Source organism: Lagopus leucura, unplaced genomic scaffold (genome assembly GCF_019238085.1).
Source record: "Lagopus leucura isolate 7727_CA_CO unplaced genomic scaffold, USGS_WTPT01 Super-Scaffold_100033, whole genome shotgun sequence".
NCBI lineage: Eukaryota > Metazoa > Chordata > Aves > Galliformes > Phasianidae > Lagopus > Lagopus leucura.
Genome location: NW_024962282.1, coordinates 100777 through 122115, shown reverse-complemented (window position 1 = coordinate 122115; position 21339 = coordinate 100777). Strand labels below are relative to the sequence as shown.

Below are 21339 nucleotides of genomic sequence, written 5' to 3'. Positions count from 1 at the left end.
CCTGGAACTTTAGACTGTGAATTGCTTATTCCTGACTGCCTGGAAAGCATTGCTTTCCCAGTCACAGTGCTTGGCCCACAGAAGCAAGCTGCAGCCAACAACTGCTACCTTTGCACAAAGACATGAGCAAGCTGCCACGGAGGAAAGAAGGGTGGAATATTCCTGCCTGTATGCTAGGTACATTTAACTTACCTAAGACTGTCTTCTGACTTTGGGTGCTCTGGTACAATTAAGACAAAAGCATAATTTGGAAGCTCTACCCCTCAAACTGGCCTTCAATTTTCAATATCTGTAAATGCAGTCATTTCGCAACCTAGGTATTTTGCAATCTAAGTCAGTAAGCCTCTGAATGGGAAATGTAAGGTGAATTCCCAGCCCAGGCACAGCAGCAAATGCTGTTTTTCTATCTTCTGGGAAGTAAGACGACTTTGTCTTAGCTTACCCAAACAAAAAATACACTTTTTTTTTTCTTTTTTGTAATGCTGCTCTGCGCAATACTTGCTAGCATTGGTGCCAGGCTTGCAGAACGATTGCAAGCTTCCTAATTTTGTAAGATACAGATTGCACACATAAATATGTTTATCTTTAATAAAACTCATTTACCAGTAGGTTTCTGATGATTCTAACAGTGAAGTTGCATTTTGAGGCAGGTTAAGGACTTCTACTTCAAGTTGCTCTATGCAAAGCCCCGTTATTCATTTCTGCTTCTTCAGGGTCCTCGCTACCAACAGCCAGCAAAACAAGAGAGGAACCACAGCCCATCTGCTTCAGTGCAGGCAGGCTCAACCCATGAGTGAAGTATGCTTGACTGGTTGATGAGAGGTGGTAGATGGGATCCCTCAGGGAGTCTTCTGATGATGGCATTGTGCTGTACAACTGAATTCCAGACATGAAACTATTTCACATCGTGTTTAACTTTTCTTCAAGAACGAACTCTTTCTCTTTACTGACAAGTTAACTGAAGTCATCAGGACTTCAGGCACCAGATTTTAACAAATGCTTCCCATTACGTTAGCTGCATGACTACTCCAACACAAAGTTAAGGAAAAAAAAAAACCCAAAAAACTTTAAATGTAAAGTTATGATTTATTGTTAAAAAAAAAGAAAAAAAAAATCTACACCCCAGCCCTCACCAGTACTGAAGTGCACAAAAACTTCACAGAAGCAAAAAAGAGATTATGTATACAATGTACACAGAATAAAGCAAAGCAGTTAAGTCCAGAAATAAGGCAGCTTCATTGTTATGAAATCAGCAAAATTCCCTGTTAAGGGCAGCAAGAGCACTCAGCTGAAGATATGACACACTGCAAGAAACAGTTAAGCCACTGAGGTAGCAGCACATTCACTTGGCAGGTAGGAGAACGTGACCTATTTAACCTCCCTACACTGCAAGTGCCTGGGTTCTATTCTAACAGTCTTACCATAGTGTAACATGAGGGTGTGGGGTGTTTCCAACGTCAAAACATAGAACTGAAAACTTTAACTTTTCTTTTTTAGCAGTACCTTTTTTCCACAAGCAACGTTATTAAGAGATGAAAGCCTGCTACTAATTCTCTATCTGTAGCTTCATATCCTCTAGTGAAATAAACTCTTCACAGTAGTCTTTCCTGCAACCGAGATGAAAAAGTCAGACCGTCTGAAGGCTGTATTACTACAGTCCTATCTTGATGAAAATAAAAGCATTATTTCCCAACAGTATAAGAGCTGCAAATACAGATAAGATTATTCCTAGATCTTCATAAATATTTTGAAATCATTTACTGACGTTACGGATTCGGAAGGATTAGAACTCAGTGCCAATGCATGCATTAATTCATCGTTCAACTGATTTTTGCAAACATCAGCTGCTGACTGCATCCTTCTGCTAAAAGGGTGAGAACGTCACAGAGAGAAGGGCCAAAACCAGTGACCTACACCAAGATCTGTTCAAATATGTATTTAGTGCAGAAACCATGTTCATACAAACTAAATTCTGTAGATGTGAAATTAAACCCAGGTGATTTTATAAGCCTTCATATTCATATTCTAGCTGATATTCAAAAAGACTTCCTGCTTGATGGCATCAATTGAACAATACTTTCAATGTTCAGGGCTGTTTCTTTTTTTTTTTTTTCCAAGGTTAAAGTAAGGTGAGGTCTTCTTGCTTTCTAAAGGTCAAAATGCATTGGGGAATACTGTTGTCCTGAGCTTTATTGAAATAGCACAGCTGAAACCTACAGTCACATTTTGCAAACAGCTGTGGGCAATTTAGAAATATCTTACAGTTCAACAGTGAATTAATTTAAGTGCTATCAATCAGTACTATTATCCGTTCTGAAAAATATCAACACAATTTACAGGAAAACAAAAAATGACATGCTTGGATGTTTCTTAGCAACAGCTTCTCATGTTTGCAAACGAACAACAAAAAATAGTTTTATACATCAGAACCTGATTTTGGGGGATTCATAATCTTAACACTAAGGTTGTACGGACTCAGAAAATAAATTTTCATCCCAGAAATACACCAGCTCAATTGTGAAATAGACACTGGATTGTTTTTAAGTTTTAGAGTGCAAAATTCATCTCCAAGGGAAGAAGGAAGAACTGTGAATGGCTTCCAGTCAGATAGCTGCCAGATGGACACTGGCTCAATACAATCAAATCTTTTGAGAGAAGCTCACTTCTTTAAGAGCCTGTGAGTTTCAGAGGCACTTTAACATACAATCATTACAGTTCCCAAAGCTTTTCCAGCCATCTCTATGCTTGCTGAGACCACAAGAACCGGTCACACTTGTCCAACATGGACAGAATCAGGGCTCTGCAATAAAAGCAAAGGAAAAGTTAAACAGTACAAAAAGAAGCTAACAACAGAAAGAACAACACTTCTGCTTTTTAAAGCAAAGTTTATCAGAAATGCGATTACACTTCAGAGGTGACAGCAACACACATGCCTTCTTTGAAGGCAAGCAGCAGGGCTCAGCAAGACAGACATCTTCAGAGAATCTTCCTCATGTATATCTAGTTTCCTACTTCCCCTCTTTTCCCCCCTTTTAAGGTGCCTATATTGCACAACACGCAGTTCTCAAGAGGTAAAACTTTCAGCTGAGTTTTAAAGTCAAGAATTCAATACAAGAGTGAAGTATTTTTTTTTTTAATCTGTTAACTACAAAGTTTTAAGCACGAAGATCTCAAATAAATGGTGTGCATACACAGATCTTCCACTGATGCATCATCTTACCTTTGCCTTTTCTCAGCAATTTTCAGTATCTCACAGACACCAGTAAATCTTTCAGACGATTCTAGCATCAAGCCACACTCTTGTAGCAGAGGCAAGGCACGATTTGGGCCAATGGCCTTGGCTAATAAAAGAGCTACATTTTCCACAGTGATGCAATTTGGCCAGCTAGGGCTACCACTGTTGCTGACAGCTTCTCCATTCTGTGGGCCATCGTTGTGGAAAGCACTGCTGTGATTTTGTGCAAGATGCAGAAGAAACTTCCATTCTTCTGTGGTCTCTGGAATCGAACCTGGATGCAAAATGAGTTTGTTATGTTACTTGCAAAGCACAGTTTGTTACAAGCCTACTGCTTTAAACATGTCTGTAGATTAAAAGAACATAAGCTACTCTGTTCTCCCTTTGGAGACGTAAGAAAATCAGCATTATAAGTGAAGAAATTTTGTATAGAAGGGTACTGCCTTGACTGACTCCGTGTAAAAATTCAGTGCTGAATTACATGCTAAGTTTTGCAATGCTTCACTATTTAAGGCTTTTTTTGAGTCAAAAAGCAAATAATTGTTTTGTCCATCTTTAAGAGCGTAACAGCCATTTATGTTTTTCAAATATGCTGCAGTACACTCAGCTAGTGGAACTGTTTCCAAAACACTTACTGAAAAAAAGCCAAAAACAACAGTTGTGACAAACTTGATCAGTAAAGACTAAGGGCAGTTGCAATATTGCAGAAAAACATTCACATTGCTTAAGATTCACTAACCATCTTCTTCATTCAACAGGTTCAAATCATCCAAATGAGCAATATTAGTAAAGGCTTCTTTTCTTCTATCCAGCTCCAGGCAGAGAAAAAGATATCCGGGCCAAAATCTTAAATAGGAGAGTAAAGATTTCCAGGAATCAAATATTCAGTCTGAACTGCAGTCAACAACAGTAAAGCATTCACTTAAAAAGATGGAAGCGACTGAATTTCCTGAATGACAGCAGCAATACTACCCAGTGCAGCAATACCACCCATCCAAAATGGGTACATGGTGCATCGAGTTGGACTCTTAAAATTCACCCTCAAAAGAGGAAACACTGTTCAATCAAGTGTGTTTGTGGAAGGAGCAGACAGGTGGTTTTCATTTGTATCTTTTCAGGGTCAGAGTATAAGTATGAAGTTTTTTGTCTCACCCGTGTGATTTACAAACATCAGCCATCTTCTCTTTTGTAACAAAATCAGCTGGGAGTTTAATCAAAAGCAGAATGAGTTGGCTGTATCCCCACGTAAACAAATGCGACCGTGGCCTAGAAGATAAGAAAATCTGTTTATATCCATTAATGTTTTCTTCAAAAACTTCTGTTTTCTCTATGAGAAAATCAGATGTATCACACAACAGAAGGGAAACAAATGAGAGACAGTGTCTCACTGTGTTTCACTAAGAGCAGTCATTCTCTAAAGCATTATGGACAACGTTATTTAGTCCTTTCGTTGCTTCTGCTCAACTCTGCAATATGCAAAATGCTCCAAGGATTCACTGACATCATAACTTCCATATAGAACTTAAGCCAAAAGCCCAGAGACCAGCTTTCTGTCGCACTCAGGACCCAGGGCAAATCCTAATTTACCTGGGATTTCCCTCTGCATCTACAGTGTTTGCTCTTTGTGGTGCATCGTGAGAAACCGCCAAGCGCAACCAATCCAGTCGTACTGATTCTGGCTGCAGAAGAGATCTAAGGAGAGATGACCTAGAAAACAAAGCATGTAGGAAAAATACTATTTTTAAGTACACTGGCCATATAGAAATATGAGAAATTGCACTTGGACAAGAAGATCACCATGATATGAAATTAAATATGGAAAGATCTAGAATGTTTTCTATTTCTAGGAACTGAGGGGAACCACAGGAAAACAAGCTGATGGGTTACAGGTTGCATCTCCCCCCCCCCACACACACTCAGTAGACTGAACTGCAGGCACAGAAACAAAACCATTTTATTCAAAGCATCATTCATAAAAACTCTGTCAAAATTAGCACCTAAGCTAACAAAACCCAGTTTGAGAAAGCAACTAAATCTGGCAGAATGAATAGGCATCTAATGCTTGAGAACATCAGAGATACAGAAACAGTTGAAAACAAACAAATAAAAAACCCCACAGCTACATGACAAAAGATACAGATTAAGAGATTCTGCATTCCATTTACCTTGTATCCTCTGGCACTGACTTCAAAAGGCTATCCAAATATGCTAAAAAGTGAGCTGGATTATTCCTGCAAAGCTGCTTGATATCACAAGGCACAATAGAAGGGTAGAACTTGGTCAAGGGCCGAAGAGCTGTTTCTCCAAATTTTTCATAAAGTCTACAGAGAGAGAGAGAGAAGAAAAACAACAACAATTCTCAGTGCCAAACAGCAACATTATTGACTTGCAAAGATCTTTCAAATTCAAGACAGCACTGAAAAGTGATCTTCATAAAAAGATTCCCAGAATGCTCTACAAAATGTTAAGTGAAAAGCTCTCATTTAACAGCACGGAGGATAAGGGAAAGGAAGACTTAGCTACAAACCTTTGAGCATGTACCAGCAACAGAGGGCTATCATCCCAAGGCCCCAAGTCATGCAGCTGTTTCAGTATTTTCAACATATCTTCATTTTCCATTGCCAAAGTCACTGGACTGTGACACGTTAGCTCTGAAATAAATGAGTGCACGTCTTACACAGCCACTGATAAGAGTAGGGAAGTTATATATATATATATATATATATATGCACTGTTAGATAAAACACAGATCTGCATTTTTTCAATATACAACAATTTGCTTCTATTAATAAATAAAAGCTTCAGTTTGGTCACTGATGTCACAGAAAGCAGAGCTCAACACAAATGTTGCTTGTGATGGAACATGGGTATTAGTCCACAGACACAAGTCCCACTGAGGATAAACTAGGAATGCATCCATCACTTTTATCTTTAAGGCTCTCACAGAAATGCAAATATTGAACTAATTCCCAGGAGCCCAGAAGAAGATACCAACCATCAAATGTTATGTTCCTTGAATCTAATTAGTTCCTTGACTAATCTCTGCTAGTTCCAAATCAGTGCTGAAACTACTTCACTCTTACAAGAGAACACACAAAGCAGCAGCTGAATACAGACAACAGGCATAGTTCTGGTTTCCAACATTATCAGGAAGTGTGAATTTAATGAGGCTAAAGAATTTTTGCAGAAAAAAAGCCTGAAGTGATCACAAGCCATTCACTTGCATAGAACCATTCAGTTTTGTTTCACATTAATGACAAGTCAAATCATCAATTGCCAGTGCAAACACGGAAGCCTCATCTCCCACCTCTTGCCTACTACCATTTACATTTGATTCCAATTACATTATTCTGCTTACTGAAGAATACATACTTGGTTTTAAGTAGAGCAGTTCTGAAACTATAACAGTTTAACAGTTTTTAACCAACAAACTCCATCTAAGCTGAAAGTTCAAAAGCAGTTCCTGTGGAATTGCAAAGAGAAGGCAGGAACAGTCTCTCCTAGGAGCCAACAAGGAAAAACACACAAACCACCTCAAAACAGAACAAAAACTTCCACCCACCAATCAACCTTCCCTTCCCCCACATCACACTGTAACACAGAAGGAAAAGAAGAAACACATGGATGTACCTTTGAGTGTTTTTCCTCCCCTCTTTCCTCCCAAACAAAACCCTGCTCTGAGTTTATTAGTAACAAAGCCTTCATTAGTTACCTTTCAATCCTGTAATGTATGTTTCCCATACATTAGGGCTGCTGGTGTACATGGTTATAATACACCGCTTTAGTCTTTTTAAATCCAGAAGAAAGAAGTAGTTTTGTATAAATCTACAAGCAAAGGTCCACGAAGCTGCTGGGGGCAGACTTGGATCAGAGCTTTCCTCTGCATCACCATTCCCACATGAAAGTACACGCAGTTCAAAGCACAGCGTTGTCAACTCAGTCAGATCTTTGTGAACATCTGGTTCTAGGTCACATGGAGGGGACACCTGAAAGCAGCCATCCAGAAGTCCCTTCAAATCAGTACCATTTTCATGCATGGTTTGATTTTCACAGGTTTCATCTTTGTTTTCAGTGCAGTCTTCCTCTACGCAACCTGGTTCTTTGCCTGCCAGGTCTCCACCATTTGGATTTCCTTGCAGGTTTTCCTCCAGGACTTCCCTCTGTTCTTCAGCACATACAGTCTTGCTCTTCTGAACAGAGGAAGCAGAATGCTCTTTGCTGCCAAATTTTTCTTCCAGAAAGACAAGCCACTCCTGTAAAGCCCTTTTCATACACTGCGGTTCTAACAAAACCAGGGGATCCTGCAGTTTGGCTCTGTAGAACAGAAAGCTGCTAAGTTACTTGACAGCTCTGAGAGGTCACAAGTGAAATATAATCTGTTTTGTGTAACTCTTAAGTATACTCAAAAACTTGACATATAGCCAGTAGCTGTTCTTGTGGTTCCAATTGAATCAGATAGAATTTAGGCTAATCACACCATGTATGTTTGATTTTAGTATATCATTACTACTTCCCCAAGCTTCCTTTTGGAATTGGTTTTCGTTTGTTAGCTATGGGGTTTGAGTGTTGTTTTTTGGTTTTTTATTTTTCCATTTTTTTCCTATGCTTTTTACCATTTTTATTTTTGGTTTGCTTGCAGTTAGGATAAAGTTATCTCACTGCTATCCTTTTGTCTTAAGCAAGCTTATAGCATTCTGCTTGGTTTTAAATAGGGGTAACAAATCACTAGCTAAAACAAAAGCCTTATTGGTAACATTAGAAGACGTTCACAACATTATTCTTTCATACACAATTAAAAAGTCATTTTTCTACTAAAACCCAATGTATCTAAACATTACATTTTTCTTAGCTTACATAGCTTTTGCTGTTGCATCCTTAAGATCTTTTAGATGATCCTCCTCTGGAAGCTGGTGGTTCTGCAATTCTGATCTAGAAAAACACATTAATTTAAGTCTTAAATGATGTATATACAATTATCATGAGGATTTTCCTCAGATTTGTCAAGAGATGACATGAATCTCGTTATTAAGAAAATGGAACATCTATTTCTAAAGAAGCTCAATAGGAATTATCAACATACTGGACATCAAGAACAACCATTAATAACACACCTGTAGCCTTTATTAAAACTTCTGCTCTAACTGTAGTTGATTTCTGATGATGCTAAATAAAAACAACTGCGTCACCATATGAAAGTTTGGTGAAATTAGCAAATCACCTGAATATGAAAAAATTAGCCCTGTTTTAATTGGACAAACATTAAGGCAGACGTTTTATAGACAGAATTAAAAAAAAGAAAAAGTTTTAAGGGCAAAAAAGAATTTACTCTCTGCTCAGGAAAGGGAGGATATAAAATTGCTGGACCCGTATCCATGGCTATGATGGGCATCACAGAACCACTACCTAAGAGTTGCTGAATACACCGCATTCTTGCTCGTCACAGCTCTGTGCAGTCCCCACAATATCCAGACTCATTCATAGACTGAATCAGCTTCAAAGTCAGGAGAATCAGTGAAAGCCACTGGAGTAATGACAGCAGCTGGAAACACAGCAAGCTCCCCATTCAGCTCAAAAGGTAGGTTTTCTTTAGATTTGCTATCCTCAGAATACCCAGCAAATACAATTGCTAAGAAAATGAGGTTTTGCACTTACTCCTTCTCTTCCTGTGGACATGCTACCAGATTAACAGACACCTCCTGCTGCTGCTCGTCATCCTTTGCCTCTTGTTTCCCTCTGCTATCAGGACTCACATGAAGAGTGCCAATCTTTTCAGTAGTTTTGCGTACAAAGCTGGAAACACTGGAAGTCAGAAGTTCAAACATTTGAAACTGAAAGTTCACATCTGAAAGAATCAAGCAATTTCTTTCTAGATAAACCATAATTTCAGAAATCTTTATAGCCTGAACAACTCTTGAAAAAGGATCAAAAATCACTGAGAAACTGCTCAGAATTCATACTTCATTTGCAATTCCATATATAAGACTTGGGAGGTTTTGCTGCTTGAAGAAGAGTCACATACTAACATTTAGCACTTAGATTTTGACATGCATTTGTACACCAACAGACACAGATTGGCGACATTTCACTCTAGGGCTGATAAGGCATCATTAGGAGCTTATGGTCCTCTGGTGGTGAGAAATGGTTTTGCAGTACTCAGAAGTTAATTTTTCAGATTATAAAGCTCATTAAAAATATCCTTATCACGCCATCGGTTCCTATCCATTCAGATACGTTAGGAGAAATCTCAACAAGAATACAGAAATCCACTGCCACAAAGAAAACCTGGTCACCAAGAGCTGAGAACTCAGCCTTTTGCTTTCTGACTAGCTTAGGACATTAAAAACTAACAAACAAACAAACCAACAAGCCAACCCTTTTACTTGCACTCAGAGAATGTGGCATCTTTTATTATACCAAGGAATAGCTAAAGCTAGAAGTTCCTGCATACGAGAGAAAGGCTTCAAACAAAAGACTGGACTTTAAACGTATGTGAAGAATTACAGGGAAACTGTAAAATATGATAGTGCTTAAATCACGAGTAGAATATAGCTGGTACTTGAGAGTTCAGTTCTAAATATTATCAATAATTGCTTGTACTTGATCTCTTAAGAACTGCTCATGGTTTTGAAGGAATTCAAAGCAGTGCACGTACATCTGAAAGTTCTTCTGAGATCTTCTTACTACTGATATCAGATCAGTCTTTTGTTGCAGAATATATTTCACATACCCAGTAATCATGGGAGAGGTATGCCATTTCTCAGCCCATCATTATGGACCAGAAACATTTTGAGTAAGAAGCATACACATCTGAAAATAATTATTTAAGTTATGTATTTAACACCATCTGCTTCCCATTTTATAATGAGTTTTTTAAAAGCAAATTGATTTCTACACAAAACAAAGTACAAGCTACCATTATTCCATGAACACTTGGGAAATTAACTAGATTTACTGAAAGGTGCCTATGTGAGGAGAGGAAGGTGGTAGGCTACACAGTATATCTTGTAAGTGTGTTCTGACAGTATCTAGCATCAATTACATATTTTAACTTCTGTCCATAACAGCCTAGAAGAAGCCTTCTCTGATTCCTCAGAAATCCAACTACCAGCAAAGCTGAATTTCAAAGCAGCATTTAGTAAATTTGTTTCAAGTGCAAACCACAAGCACAGTTTACAAGACAATGTTAATCATTCCTAGATATTTAAAAATCTAATGGTCAAAATCTTAGCTCCACTGAAGTTCACAGCAGTTCTTCACAAATTAAAGCTTTCCTCTTGACACCAATTAAGTAGCTTAGCAAATTAGACTGCATCTCAAGCCTTTCATGTCAGATGCCACATTTTTACAGAACAGAATATGAACTATAGGAGACAATGTTACAAATTCAAAGGACAGAAAAGGGAAAGATGTAATGGATGAGTGAACGTCCTGCAAGTTTTACCTTTCTTTGACAGCTTGGAGAGAGACGAGAGGAGATGGGGAACGAAATGATAAAGGAATGCTGAATGGGAGAAATGTTTCACTCCGGTCAGCCTCAATCGTCACAGATGCATGAGATGCACTGTCTAACAAATGGAATTGAAACAAAGAAACATGAAACAGAGGCCTGGCAAAAAATGAAACAGTGAAACAAACACAAGTATTTCCTTACTACATAAATTACATAAGATACTTTCATACTTTTTAGTGTTTCATGGTGATGATTCCAAGGAAACAAAAATGCTACGTGGTCTCAACAAACGTTTTATTATTAACTTTGAACCTTGCAGGTCTGCTTTGTTAATGCTCTTTTGGCTCTACAGCAAGGCAAGCGATGATGACAACTGCCTGAAAACTACTGCCACAAAACATAGGCTTACAGGTCATTTAGAGGACAAAAAACTTGATTTAATGCACCAGTAATTATTTAAGCAGTTAGGAAAATTGTGATATGTACCAATTCACATTGTCCTATTTCCTAAAAGCTAAATAATGCATGAACATAACACCATGAGCCATGGCTATGGTCTAAATCACTCTTCTGTTTGACGCAATTTCAAAACATGACTAAAGACACTGACTTTTGATAAGAACCACAGGAAATACAGAACCACTGATCATTTCCCTTTCACTCCTATACACCTACTAGTACCTACAATGTGTTTTGATTAGTCATTTCCTGTTACGAACAAGCTGCACATTTAAGTGATTAAAATGAAGAAAAAAGAACACTTGTGCAACTCAGAACTAGTCAGAACTACCTGCAGTGTTGAGCAGAAAACATGCTATACTGTTACAGAAATTCCATTAGAATTCACAGGCCTTCTAAGTAGTGCCTGAAGATCATAACTGATTGTGCCTAAAAGGCCACTTTGTTCATCATGCAAGTTAATAATCTAAAAGCTTATGACATCTTACGTAAATGTGACCAGGGAAACCAGCATCACTGCAGCAAGAAAACAGAGTTATTCATTAAGTCTGCTTCTCTTAAATACCAAATGAGGGACATATGCTTCAATAGGCATCTAGAATCTTTCTATCCTGAAATAATCAGTAAATTTGCTATCACTTGTTGAACACACACAACAATTTTTACTCCCAACGTTCAAAAACTACAACTGTTCATTTTAGAGTTTTAACATCAGAAATGATGGGCTTCCTGCATGTTTTCTCACTTCTCATTTTCATGGTGAAGATGGTTAAGAAGGCCAACGTAAACTTAAAAGTACAAACATGAAATAATCCAGTCAGCAGGACTACATTACTGACAGAGATGTAAAAATCCCTATTCCCTCTGTACCCACCATGGTTTTTTCCCCAGCAAAGCACTTATGTTGTCTCCCTCCTCAAACAACAACTCTGGAACAGCTAAGGGTAGATTTTTACTGGAAGAGAACATACATTGTCTCACTTGACCTTTCATCCAGTGACAGATATTTGGTAAGAAATGAAAAGAAGGTCCCTGAATAGTCTAAATGTTAGTTATTAACTATTATATCATTCCCACAACAACATACAGGTATCTAACAGGCAATCCCCCTTACAAACGAACGCCTGCAAGAAAGCTAATATTCCTCTCCTAAGCCTACAGCTAATTCTGAAGAAAGAATCCCAGAGACAAGATTAACAAATAATTTCCTGGAGCTGAAATTACCAGAAAGACAGGGACAGAAAACAAATCTCATCCAAAACTCAATCAACACCTTCATTGTCAGCCAGTATAATCTTAGCATTTATGCTGAACTGTACACAGAGATGGAAAATAAGTATGAAATTCTAGTCTGGGAAATGCTCTTTGCCTTTTGCTTTCTTTCTCTGTTTGCTTTTCAAGTTCTCCACTCTGAGGAGCCAACATTCCAATGTTTCAAGAAAGAGCTTGACTAGAAGGCGGGATGACTGATCAAATCAGATTGATGGATGACTTGAGAGTGGAAAATAAAAGCAGAGAGAAAAATAATCAAATTCTTGTAGAATACATAAGTACTGCATCCGAAGAACATATTTGCATTAAAAAACATTACCAAGTTCCACCTGCTCATCCTCCTGGTGTGCATGAAATTCTTTAAGTCTCTCATCTTCTGATAATGTTTGACTGTGGAGAGAACACGAATCGTCATCTGACTGACTGCCCCTCCGGCTGATAACACGGTATATTCCAGAGTCCAAGACACTGAAGCTCTCCTGTCAGACAAGAGAAGAGTTGGACATTTTTTGAGTTGTACTTCCTCGTTAAACATCCTGCAACAAATTAAAAAAACAAAACAAAACAATCTCCACATAAACAACCTCACAGTACTTCATAATTCACTATCTGGGAAAGACACATGCAATGTCTTATTTCTGGCATATCCAGAATGGATAAGTAAACACATGCTGCTAAGTGTGTAAGTCCAGAGACTTTATCAAGATGTAAGCGTTGCAATTGCTCTTAGGAAAGTAGGCTGCAGAACAACCAGTGTATTTAGCACAAGACTATGAGACAAAGCCATCTTGGCTGTTGGCTCACAAGAGTCTGTATTCTTTTTACTGTTTAACCGTGCCCAGGTACCACAACTAAAGAGCCTTCAACACTGCCTGCTTCCAGGACATACATACATCCTTTGGCTTGCATCCAGTGAAATTACACAGACTTTCTTATTTGCTAATGGAAAAAGAAACAAAACAAAACAAACCTAAACTCGTTTCCCCTCTACATTACTGTTTGTCAAGCTTCACTTCTTAAACACTCAGAGTGAAAACAACTCATACAACTCAGGTTGTATTAATTAGGGAATATGTCCCTTTTCTTGAAAAGCTTCCGGGCACCCAAGTCAATACCAAGCAGCTAAATGTATGAGACAATGCTAAAAAAAAAATAATCAAGCATATTTCTCTACAGACCTTCCTGCTTCAGCTTCATGGAGCCAGACAATTTTTTTTTTAAACAGAGCTAGGATAGTTCTCAGTATTCACATACACTGCTTTCACCAGAGGAGACTACAGTTACAATTGAGATGACCTTCACTGAAACACTGTAAGATACAAAATTCAGCTGTAGAGAAAGCCTTCTTTGTATCAATCTTTGTTCACATCTCAGCCACTAGTCATAAAATAATACAGAAAGAAGGTAGAAATACAAGAGCTTAAAGAAGTTCAGTAGTATTCCGTACCTCTCTACACCAGTTAAGTTTAAAAAGTAGCATTATCATGCACAGTAGATATGGTAAAACTGAAAGCCTCATCTTCAAAGTGAGCAACGAGATGGCTATAAGCCATGAAGATAAGGCTTCTGGGTAACATTTTGAGCACTAACAGTGCACTTACATGAGATGAAATGCTGCTCCTCCTACTGCTGCATGCAGAGTCCAGAGGTTCCAACTTCAAGATGAGTTCTTCCAGATGAGAGATGAGATCCTGCTGGGCTGAAGCATCCAGCTGAGACTTCAGGTGCTCCAACTTTTCGAGAGGCAAATTTTTTCTTGCCTAAAAATACACAGTAAAGCAGAAGCATTATTATTTCTAATGTCTACTTAAAAAAATCAAAAAGGCACGATATAAACAGGCTCATTTTCACACTAAATGTATAACGCCCAGCAGACTTTTAAAAAACTTCAAAAATATGAATTTCAGAACTTAACAGAAGAGAGGGACTGGAAACACTGGAGTTACACTGCATACTTCAAGAGGTATTTACTCACCCTGCAGGAAATAACTGAATTTTGGAAGAGACAACAGACCCTAGCAGCAAGAGTCCAGAACCCTCTTCTCATCAGGCGCTCTATGCAGCGGTCCACCAGCAGAAGGGAAAAGCGTGCAACTTTTCCATTTGTATGCAGACAAAACAACTCATTCTTGTGAACTGCTATGTCCTGAATATCTGAAAAACCAGACACACAAAAGCATCTAAGAGTCTGAAACCGTCAGCCAGGATTCCCTTTTATTCTTGAAGGAAGCTGAAAACTTATTTCCCACCTGAGCGGATGTAAAAGTCGAATACACTGCAGCACAAGTGGTGTGAGGAACTAGCATTTAAGAGTGCTACACTAGCATTTAACAGCTATAAAGCAGAAATACCAAAACTTTCCTGAGCTCCATTTCTAGAAGGGAGCTAGAAAGGCTGGATTCTATTTAGTTTTCTTTTACCTCTGAAGAAGGATAAAAAACTAAATCAAGGCAGAATGAGCACATGAGAGAAATGCACCATGATCAGCTTTGAGAAAAAGAACAAAAACATTTGCTAGGAGAAGGAACACTCTGACCTTTCTGCAGATTGCCCTCCTCCACAGGAGGTCTAAGAATAAACAGAAATGAGGAAGAACTATGGAGATGTGGCTATTACCTTGTAGCATTTGATTACTGTGCTGTATGATCAGCTTACACCAGGTTTTGGTCCTCCTAAGTATGGAGGGAAGGTTGGCGGGAAGGGGTAGGGAGAAGGTTACTATTCAAGGATATAGCTGACAGATGACAAGAAAATGAGTTTTCTAATAAACATTCTGCAATCCAGCTGCAGAAACAGAGCTCGAAAAGGTTCTGTGTTAGACAAGGACTTCATAAGTGACAAATGTAAGAGATAATATTGCAGAACTAAGACTCTTAAAGTTTACCTTTTACTTCACTCCACAGCAAGACTTGAACACTTTGGGGAATAAAGATATAAACGCCTCTTTCTGTCCAGGTCAACAAATAATGCTCACTGCAAGCAAAGCAGATGTTACTCAGCCAAAAGTTAACTGTGGTAGTACACTACTTCATCAACAGGAAGCTGTGCTGAAAAATACTCACGTCAAATATAGCAGCTTGGAGAAAGATAAAGATTGTGCAGAGCAGATGGAACTAGTGTAATGAGGATCTGTCCTATAAAGAAAAATTATTGTGTGTTACAAGGCCTAACTACAACAGCACCACATTCATAATATAGCCTCAGCTCTTCAAACCCAAAGCTGGCTTAACCTGTTGCAGTTACACAGACACCTACAGAACCAAGGCTTTGGAATTTTTAATTTAGTAATCAAGTTCCATTATTACAGGAGGACGCAGTAATAGGGCAGCTAGGATTAACATCTGAATCCACTGGGAGTTCTCAGGGGGCCTAGAAGCCCCAAGCTGCTTTATCACCAACAGCACACACACACATTACCTGAGAGAAACAACAGGGAGAGGCGGAGATGAGAGCAGCTGCTTGAACTGATGTGTGCTCTGCACTTCCCCATCAAAGTTCACCTCCCACATCCTCGAGCCAGGCCGGGCACAGTATATTAATGGCTGCTGATTCCCACTGCTTTTTCCAGCAGGGAAGAAACACGCTCCAAATTCTCCATCTCTCTCTTTGTTACCAATTTTCCAGAACTTCTCTCTTTTGGAGAAAATGCATTTGTTAAGGCTGCATTAATAAAGGCTCTCATTAATCTCGTCTTATTTTTCAAATATAAAAGAGTAAAAAATTAATTACTGCTATGGTATTTTTCGTTTTGTTTTTGTTTTAGTTCTGCAATGAATACACTAAAGTCTGCGTGAAATTTATAAAAGACCAGGTACAGAAATACTTATTAATTTATATAAGTGCTCAGATCATAAGCCTCTTTCTTCTGCAAACGCTGAAGACAACTTCTGTGGTCAATCCATCTGAGTTTAGTCATAACAACCAGGGGAGGTTCCTGTTAATGGCAGAAAGCAAATGTAGCTCTGAGAAAGGCAAGAGGGAGGATCTGTGGAACTAGCCAGACAACCTCAGCTAGATCCCTGGGAAGGCAATGTTGCAAATGATCCCAGAAATCACTTCCAAGCATGGGAAAGATAAGAAGCAGATTACAAATAGTAAGCACAGGCTTATGAAAGGAAAATCACGCTAACAGCCTTTTGCAAAAGAATGACTGCCTTGTTACATTAGGGGAAAGCAGGTGTGTATCTTGACTTCGGGAAGGCTTCTGACACTGACTCCCACAACATCTTTACAGAGAAGCCAAGGAAGCACGGGTTAGATAAACAGCACCAGCTGGCTGCAGAGCAGCTTTCTAGGGAAGGATGCGTGGTCATAGTGCACAAGCTAAGCACAAGCTAGCAATGCTCAGCACTGCTCATACATATCTTGGGTGCCGGGGTCAGATCTGGGCTCCCCAGTACAGGAGAGCCATGGACATACTGGAGCAAGTCCAGCAAAGGGCTACAAAGATGATGATGGGATTACAGCACCCACCACCTGAGAAGAGGCTGAGAGCTGGGCCTGCTCAACCTGGAATAGGAAAGCTGATGGACACATGCACATCTTATCTGACCTTATCCATGTGTATAAGTACACCAGGCTGGGTTAAAACAGTACAGCAAGCAGAGCCAGGCAGTTCTCAGTGGTACCCAGACAGCACACAAGAGGACAAGAGGAAACAGGCACAGACTAAAATATAGGAAATGCCATTTCAACATAAGAAAAAGCTCTGATGAGAGTGGCAAACTGTGAGCAAAGGCTGCCCTGAAAACTTGTGGAGTCTCCACTCCTGAAGGTGTTCAAAACCTCATGAAACAGTCTCACGCAATCTGTTCTACTAAACTGTGCTTGAAGCAGGGAAGTGAAAGTAAATAATCTCCAGAACCTCCTCCCAACTGTAGCAATCCTGCATGACTCTGGAGATCTCAATATTTTACAAAGAAAAAATAACTTGCCTCTCAGTATCACATAAATAAGTGCGGGTAAGTGAAGATATGAGCAATCTTCCATCCAAATAATCCAGTTGAACAACCCGAGAATCTACGGTGGTTATAATCTGAACAGGAAACATCACAAAAGTAGCAGCAGCCTGTGATTAAAAAAAGAAAAAACAAAAAGAAAAAACAACAGATTGAGCATCAGTTTAGTGTAAAGACTATTTGAGGTTAAAAATTGCAAAATTCAGAAAAGGCTCATGTATACTATGAACAGAAAGCACAAGACAAAGTGAGTCAGTGCAGTTCCTCTCTTCTCTCCTTTTAGAGAACAAGGTTCTATTGCTCAGAGATACCTAAGTTCGAATTATCCTCTTCCCAAGATCATTACTGAAGTCTTCAGAAAAAAAAGATCATCTTATCCCATTGCATCCTGATATTTGTTGATGAAAAGAGCATGGCTTTTGTAACACTAAGAGGTTTCTTTATTCCTCTGTAAGCTTTCTGCACTTCTGTCAATTGTTTCAATTCCGCTCACGGGTACTTTCAGCTAACAGTCTTATGAGACATCTAAGGGATTACTGAATGCAAAACAAGAACAAACAACTTCCACCAGATTTTGGTGGTTCATATCAACACACATTTTTTTATTTTTTTTTTTAAAATTACTCTGCACCAAACTATCCAAATGCTCCATGTTACACAAGTCTCCCAGTTTGCATGGGTGGCAGAACAAAGTCATAGACAGCATTCTCATTCATAAGAAACTACTGGGAATTGCTCTCCCATTTTCTAGTGGACTGTCTCCATATCTGACAGCTACATGCTGTCATCTTTGTTTGGAATGCATAGACTCCTTGTTCTGAACGAACTGCATTACACTTGAGACTCAGCAGTCTTAATAGGCACAACCAGATGTTGCTCTATCCTACCTGAAGGGAATTCTACAAGACCGTGCTCTACCTTGATCATAGCAAACTCATTTAAGACACACTGTGGATTTGCTCAATCCCTGAAGTCTGGACAAACTTAGGCCGGAACTTCTGGAAAAGCCTGCTGGAACCCACTGTTTCTTTGTATTGCTAAATCATACAGAGTTTTTAATGCTCTAGATTCAAAATCATTTTCTGCTGAGTTACAAACTTGGCTAAAGCAAGGGTAGCAAATTTACAAGTCATCACTTCCACTGTTATGAGACTGTTTTTCATCCCAGCAGACAAAGCTACTGGAAGTTTTCCTCAGTTCTATATCACTTAAACAAAGAAACTCACCCACGTCCTCAGGAACCTCTCAATCTCAAAGAAAGTAAGCAATGCTTTACCTTCCCTTGTTTGGATGTGTTAATTTTGATGGCTGATACTTTCCCAACATGATCTCCTACGAAAACACGGAGGGCAGCTGTATCCCAACACAGAGCTGTAACTTTTCTGCCCTTATGTTCAGAGGAAACATATATCCGTTCTGGCTTCCCACGACGTTCCTGATTCAGCTCCCACACTACCACAAGCCCCTGGCTGTAAAATTTAAAAGAAAACACAAGTGGAGAATAAATCTTGTAGAGGCAGGCATTCAGCACTTTATCAGTGATAAAAATGTCTTACACCAAATAAATGGGAAACCTATACAAGAAGTCCCCCTCAGATCTGGCTACATTAGAGACTGCACCCTCTCAAGAAGTGAAATGTCCTTCCTTGTGCTACCCAGCAGTAGCAGCTCTGGTTGGCTCCTCTTACACTGACTGGCATTGCCAACAAGGATGCTAAGCTTGAGGAAAAGTGCATATTCACATTTTAAACAATGTAAATGGTACCAGCTACAAATTTCACTGTGACAAGTCAGTAAAGTCAATAAAGATCTTTCTTCCAAGGCTGAATGGACTCAGAAGAACGTTTACCATCATATCTTTATGTGTATTAGCTCTCAAATAGGTACTCTGTTACAGAAGAACAATTTCTTCTTAAAATAATTACTCTTGAGATTTATTCTGCTGAGGCATCTACCAGTTAGTTTCCTACCTTGCCCCCTCTCCCTTCAAGTTCTCAACAGACATTAATCTGAAATTTAGAAGTTACTTCACAACACTGAGCCAGCATTCAGGTTTGTAAGTATATTGCTCACCTGGTGGCAACAGCAACATAGTCTTCATCGTGTAGACAACATGCAACTCGGGAAATGGCACCCTCCTGAAAGCAAATACAGCAGTGAGTGCAAACGAGAGATGTTCTTGTACTACCTCCACCAGGCCACAACTTTTATCTCTATGAAATAACACAGATTAAAGCCAACAGCTGCTACTGCTCTGGCGTGGTGCAGGTGCTTTTGTTTGGATTTTGTCTGCACACAGCGAGCTTTCTCTAAAACCAACCATATATCATCCTCTAACGTGGAACTTAAAAGCAGCCCCTTTCTGTACGTGCAGGCATTGCTTTGCCAGAATTAAGCAAGATGTTCTTTATCTTAAAAGATGACTGCATCCATGTTACAGAGTGGGCAACCCAGAAAACAGAATCCAGATGTAGAAATTGCAATCCCCCTTTCTCGACTTCTTTCAGAAAATAAAAAAAGCATGCTAGCTTGCTTTTTCTTTACTTACCCAGAGAGTTAACATTTTGGTACCCAAACAGCACTGTTATCTACATGTCAGCTGCTCTGGTGTCACACTGAATGGTTTAACTCTTATATATTCAGGTGACTTTGAGGCTGCTGTTAACTGGACCTAGTCTGCCCCTCAAACCACCTCTTTCAAACTCCATGCGAACCATTACACCGCACACTGTGCCAACACCTCAGCACCACAGCCTTTTTCACAACGCAGCACTATGAAATCTCACCTCATTTAGACAGCTCAACAAGATGAAAGCACACCTCCCCCAGGCCTGTTTCCCCAGGTTGATTTGGTGCAGGACGTTACAGAATCACAGTATCACAGGATGGCTTGGGTTGGAAGGGACCTCAAGGATCATGAGTCTCCAACCCCCCTGCCTCATGCAGGGCCTCCGCATTAAATACTAGACCAGGCTGCCCAGGGCCCCATACCTTATGAGTAAGGAAAAGCCTCTGCTTCCAACCATCTTTCTGGATAAGGTTCAGCCCTCCTCCTGAGGTGCCGAGAGCAAGCCACTTCTTTGACACAGTGATGCACGTGCACTGCAAGAGACAAGGGCACAACGCAGAACCTGAGCAAGATCTACAAGAGGCACCTTTTGTTTCTATTATAGTTCTATTTTCAGAGTCCACCACTCGCCAACTTTGCATGCTGCTCGTGAAACGCTGTCAGCACAGCCAACAGGGAATTAAAATGGTGTTCTTAGAGACTTAACGGAACTGCAAAAGACAGGACCGAGCAGAAGACATGTTTTTGCCCTACGAGGACACAGCAAACACACGCTCGGAGCAGGGCTCTGCCTTCACTTCCTCATCTGCTGCAGCACCCACACACGGGAGCATGGCACACACCGAAAGGGATTACGCGTGGAGCTTAGTTAAAACAACAATCCACGCAAGGAAACACGCAAATTAACTAAAACTAAAAGCAAACCGCTCACCACACACCTTCAGCCGAGCGGAATCCAGCCGCAGCGCAGACAGCAGCGGGTCTAAGCACTCCAGCTCCGCCAGCACATGGCTATAGGACTCCGGCACGGCTACGGGCAGTACCGTGGGTGCGGCCGGCACCGAGGCCATAGTGCGCAGGGTTACAGCGGCGCACTGCCAGGCGCCCCGCAAACACGCGCCGCCGCACGCCAGCGGCCAGCGGCCACCGCCTCGCGGCACGTGACCCGCGGAGGGGGCGGGGCGGGGCGAGCCGCTCTGGGCCGCCGCCCGCTGCGTCACGCTGGGCGCGCGGCAGGAAGCTGCGTCACGCGCGCCCGCCTGGCCCGGCCACGTGACGCTGACGCGCGGCGCCCCCTCCCGCCGCGGGCCGATGCCGAGGGGAGGCCCCTCCCCCGCAGCGCGGCGGCGCCGACCTGGGAGCGGAGCGGCGGAACCGTCGGGCCCCACGGCGGGGG

At 40.4% G+C, this 21339-nt stretch overlaps 1 protein-coding gene across 2 annotated transcripts; it reads right to left on the bottom strand.

The window, feature by feature from the left end:
- Positions 1–895: 895 nt before the first annotated feature.
- Positions 896–21067, bottom strand: HPS5 (HPS5 biogenesis of lysosomal organelles complex 2 subunit 2). Of its 2 annotated transcripts, XR_006180991.1 has the most exons (23): positions 20882–21067; positions 20366–20476; positions 19448–19512; positions 18651–18843; positions 17351–17484; positions 15834–16049; positions 15479–15550; positions 15301–15389; positions 14392–14570; positions 14018–14176; positions 12736–12895; positions 10677–10800; positions 8888–9034; positions 8090–8164; positions 6948–7549; positions 5763–5886; positions 5401–5556; positions 4823–4942; positions 4388–4501; positions 3975–4081; positions 3221–3509; positions 1504–2800; positions 896–1023 (listed from the first exon to the last, which is right to left on the bottom strand). XR_006180991.1 is itself a non-coding variant. In XM_042882153.1 (22 exons), the coding sequence occupies exons 1-22, from the start codon at positions 21011–21013 to the stop codon at positions 2740–2742; spliced, it is 3429 nt and encodes a 1142-aa protein (XP_042738087.1). In that variant the 5' UTR covers positions 21014–21067; the 3' UTR covers positions 1067–2739. The 2 variants fall into 2 exon arrangements, 1 of the variants encoding a protein (XP_042738087.1); XM_042882153.1 differs by lacking the exon at positions 896–1023 and having other exon boundaries at positions 1067–2800.
- Between the last annotated feature and the right edge of the window lie 272 nt (positions 21068–21339).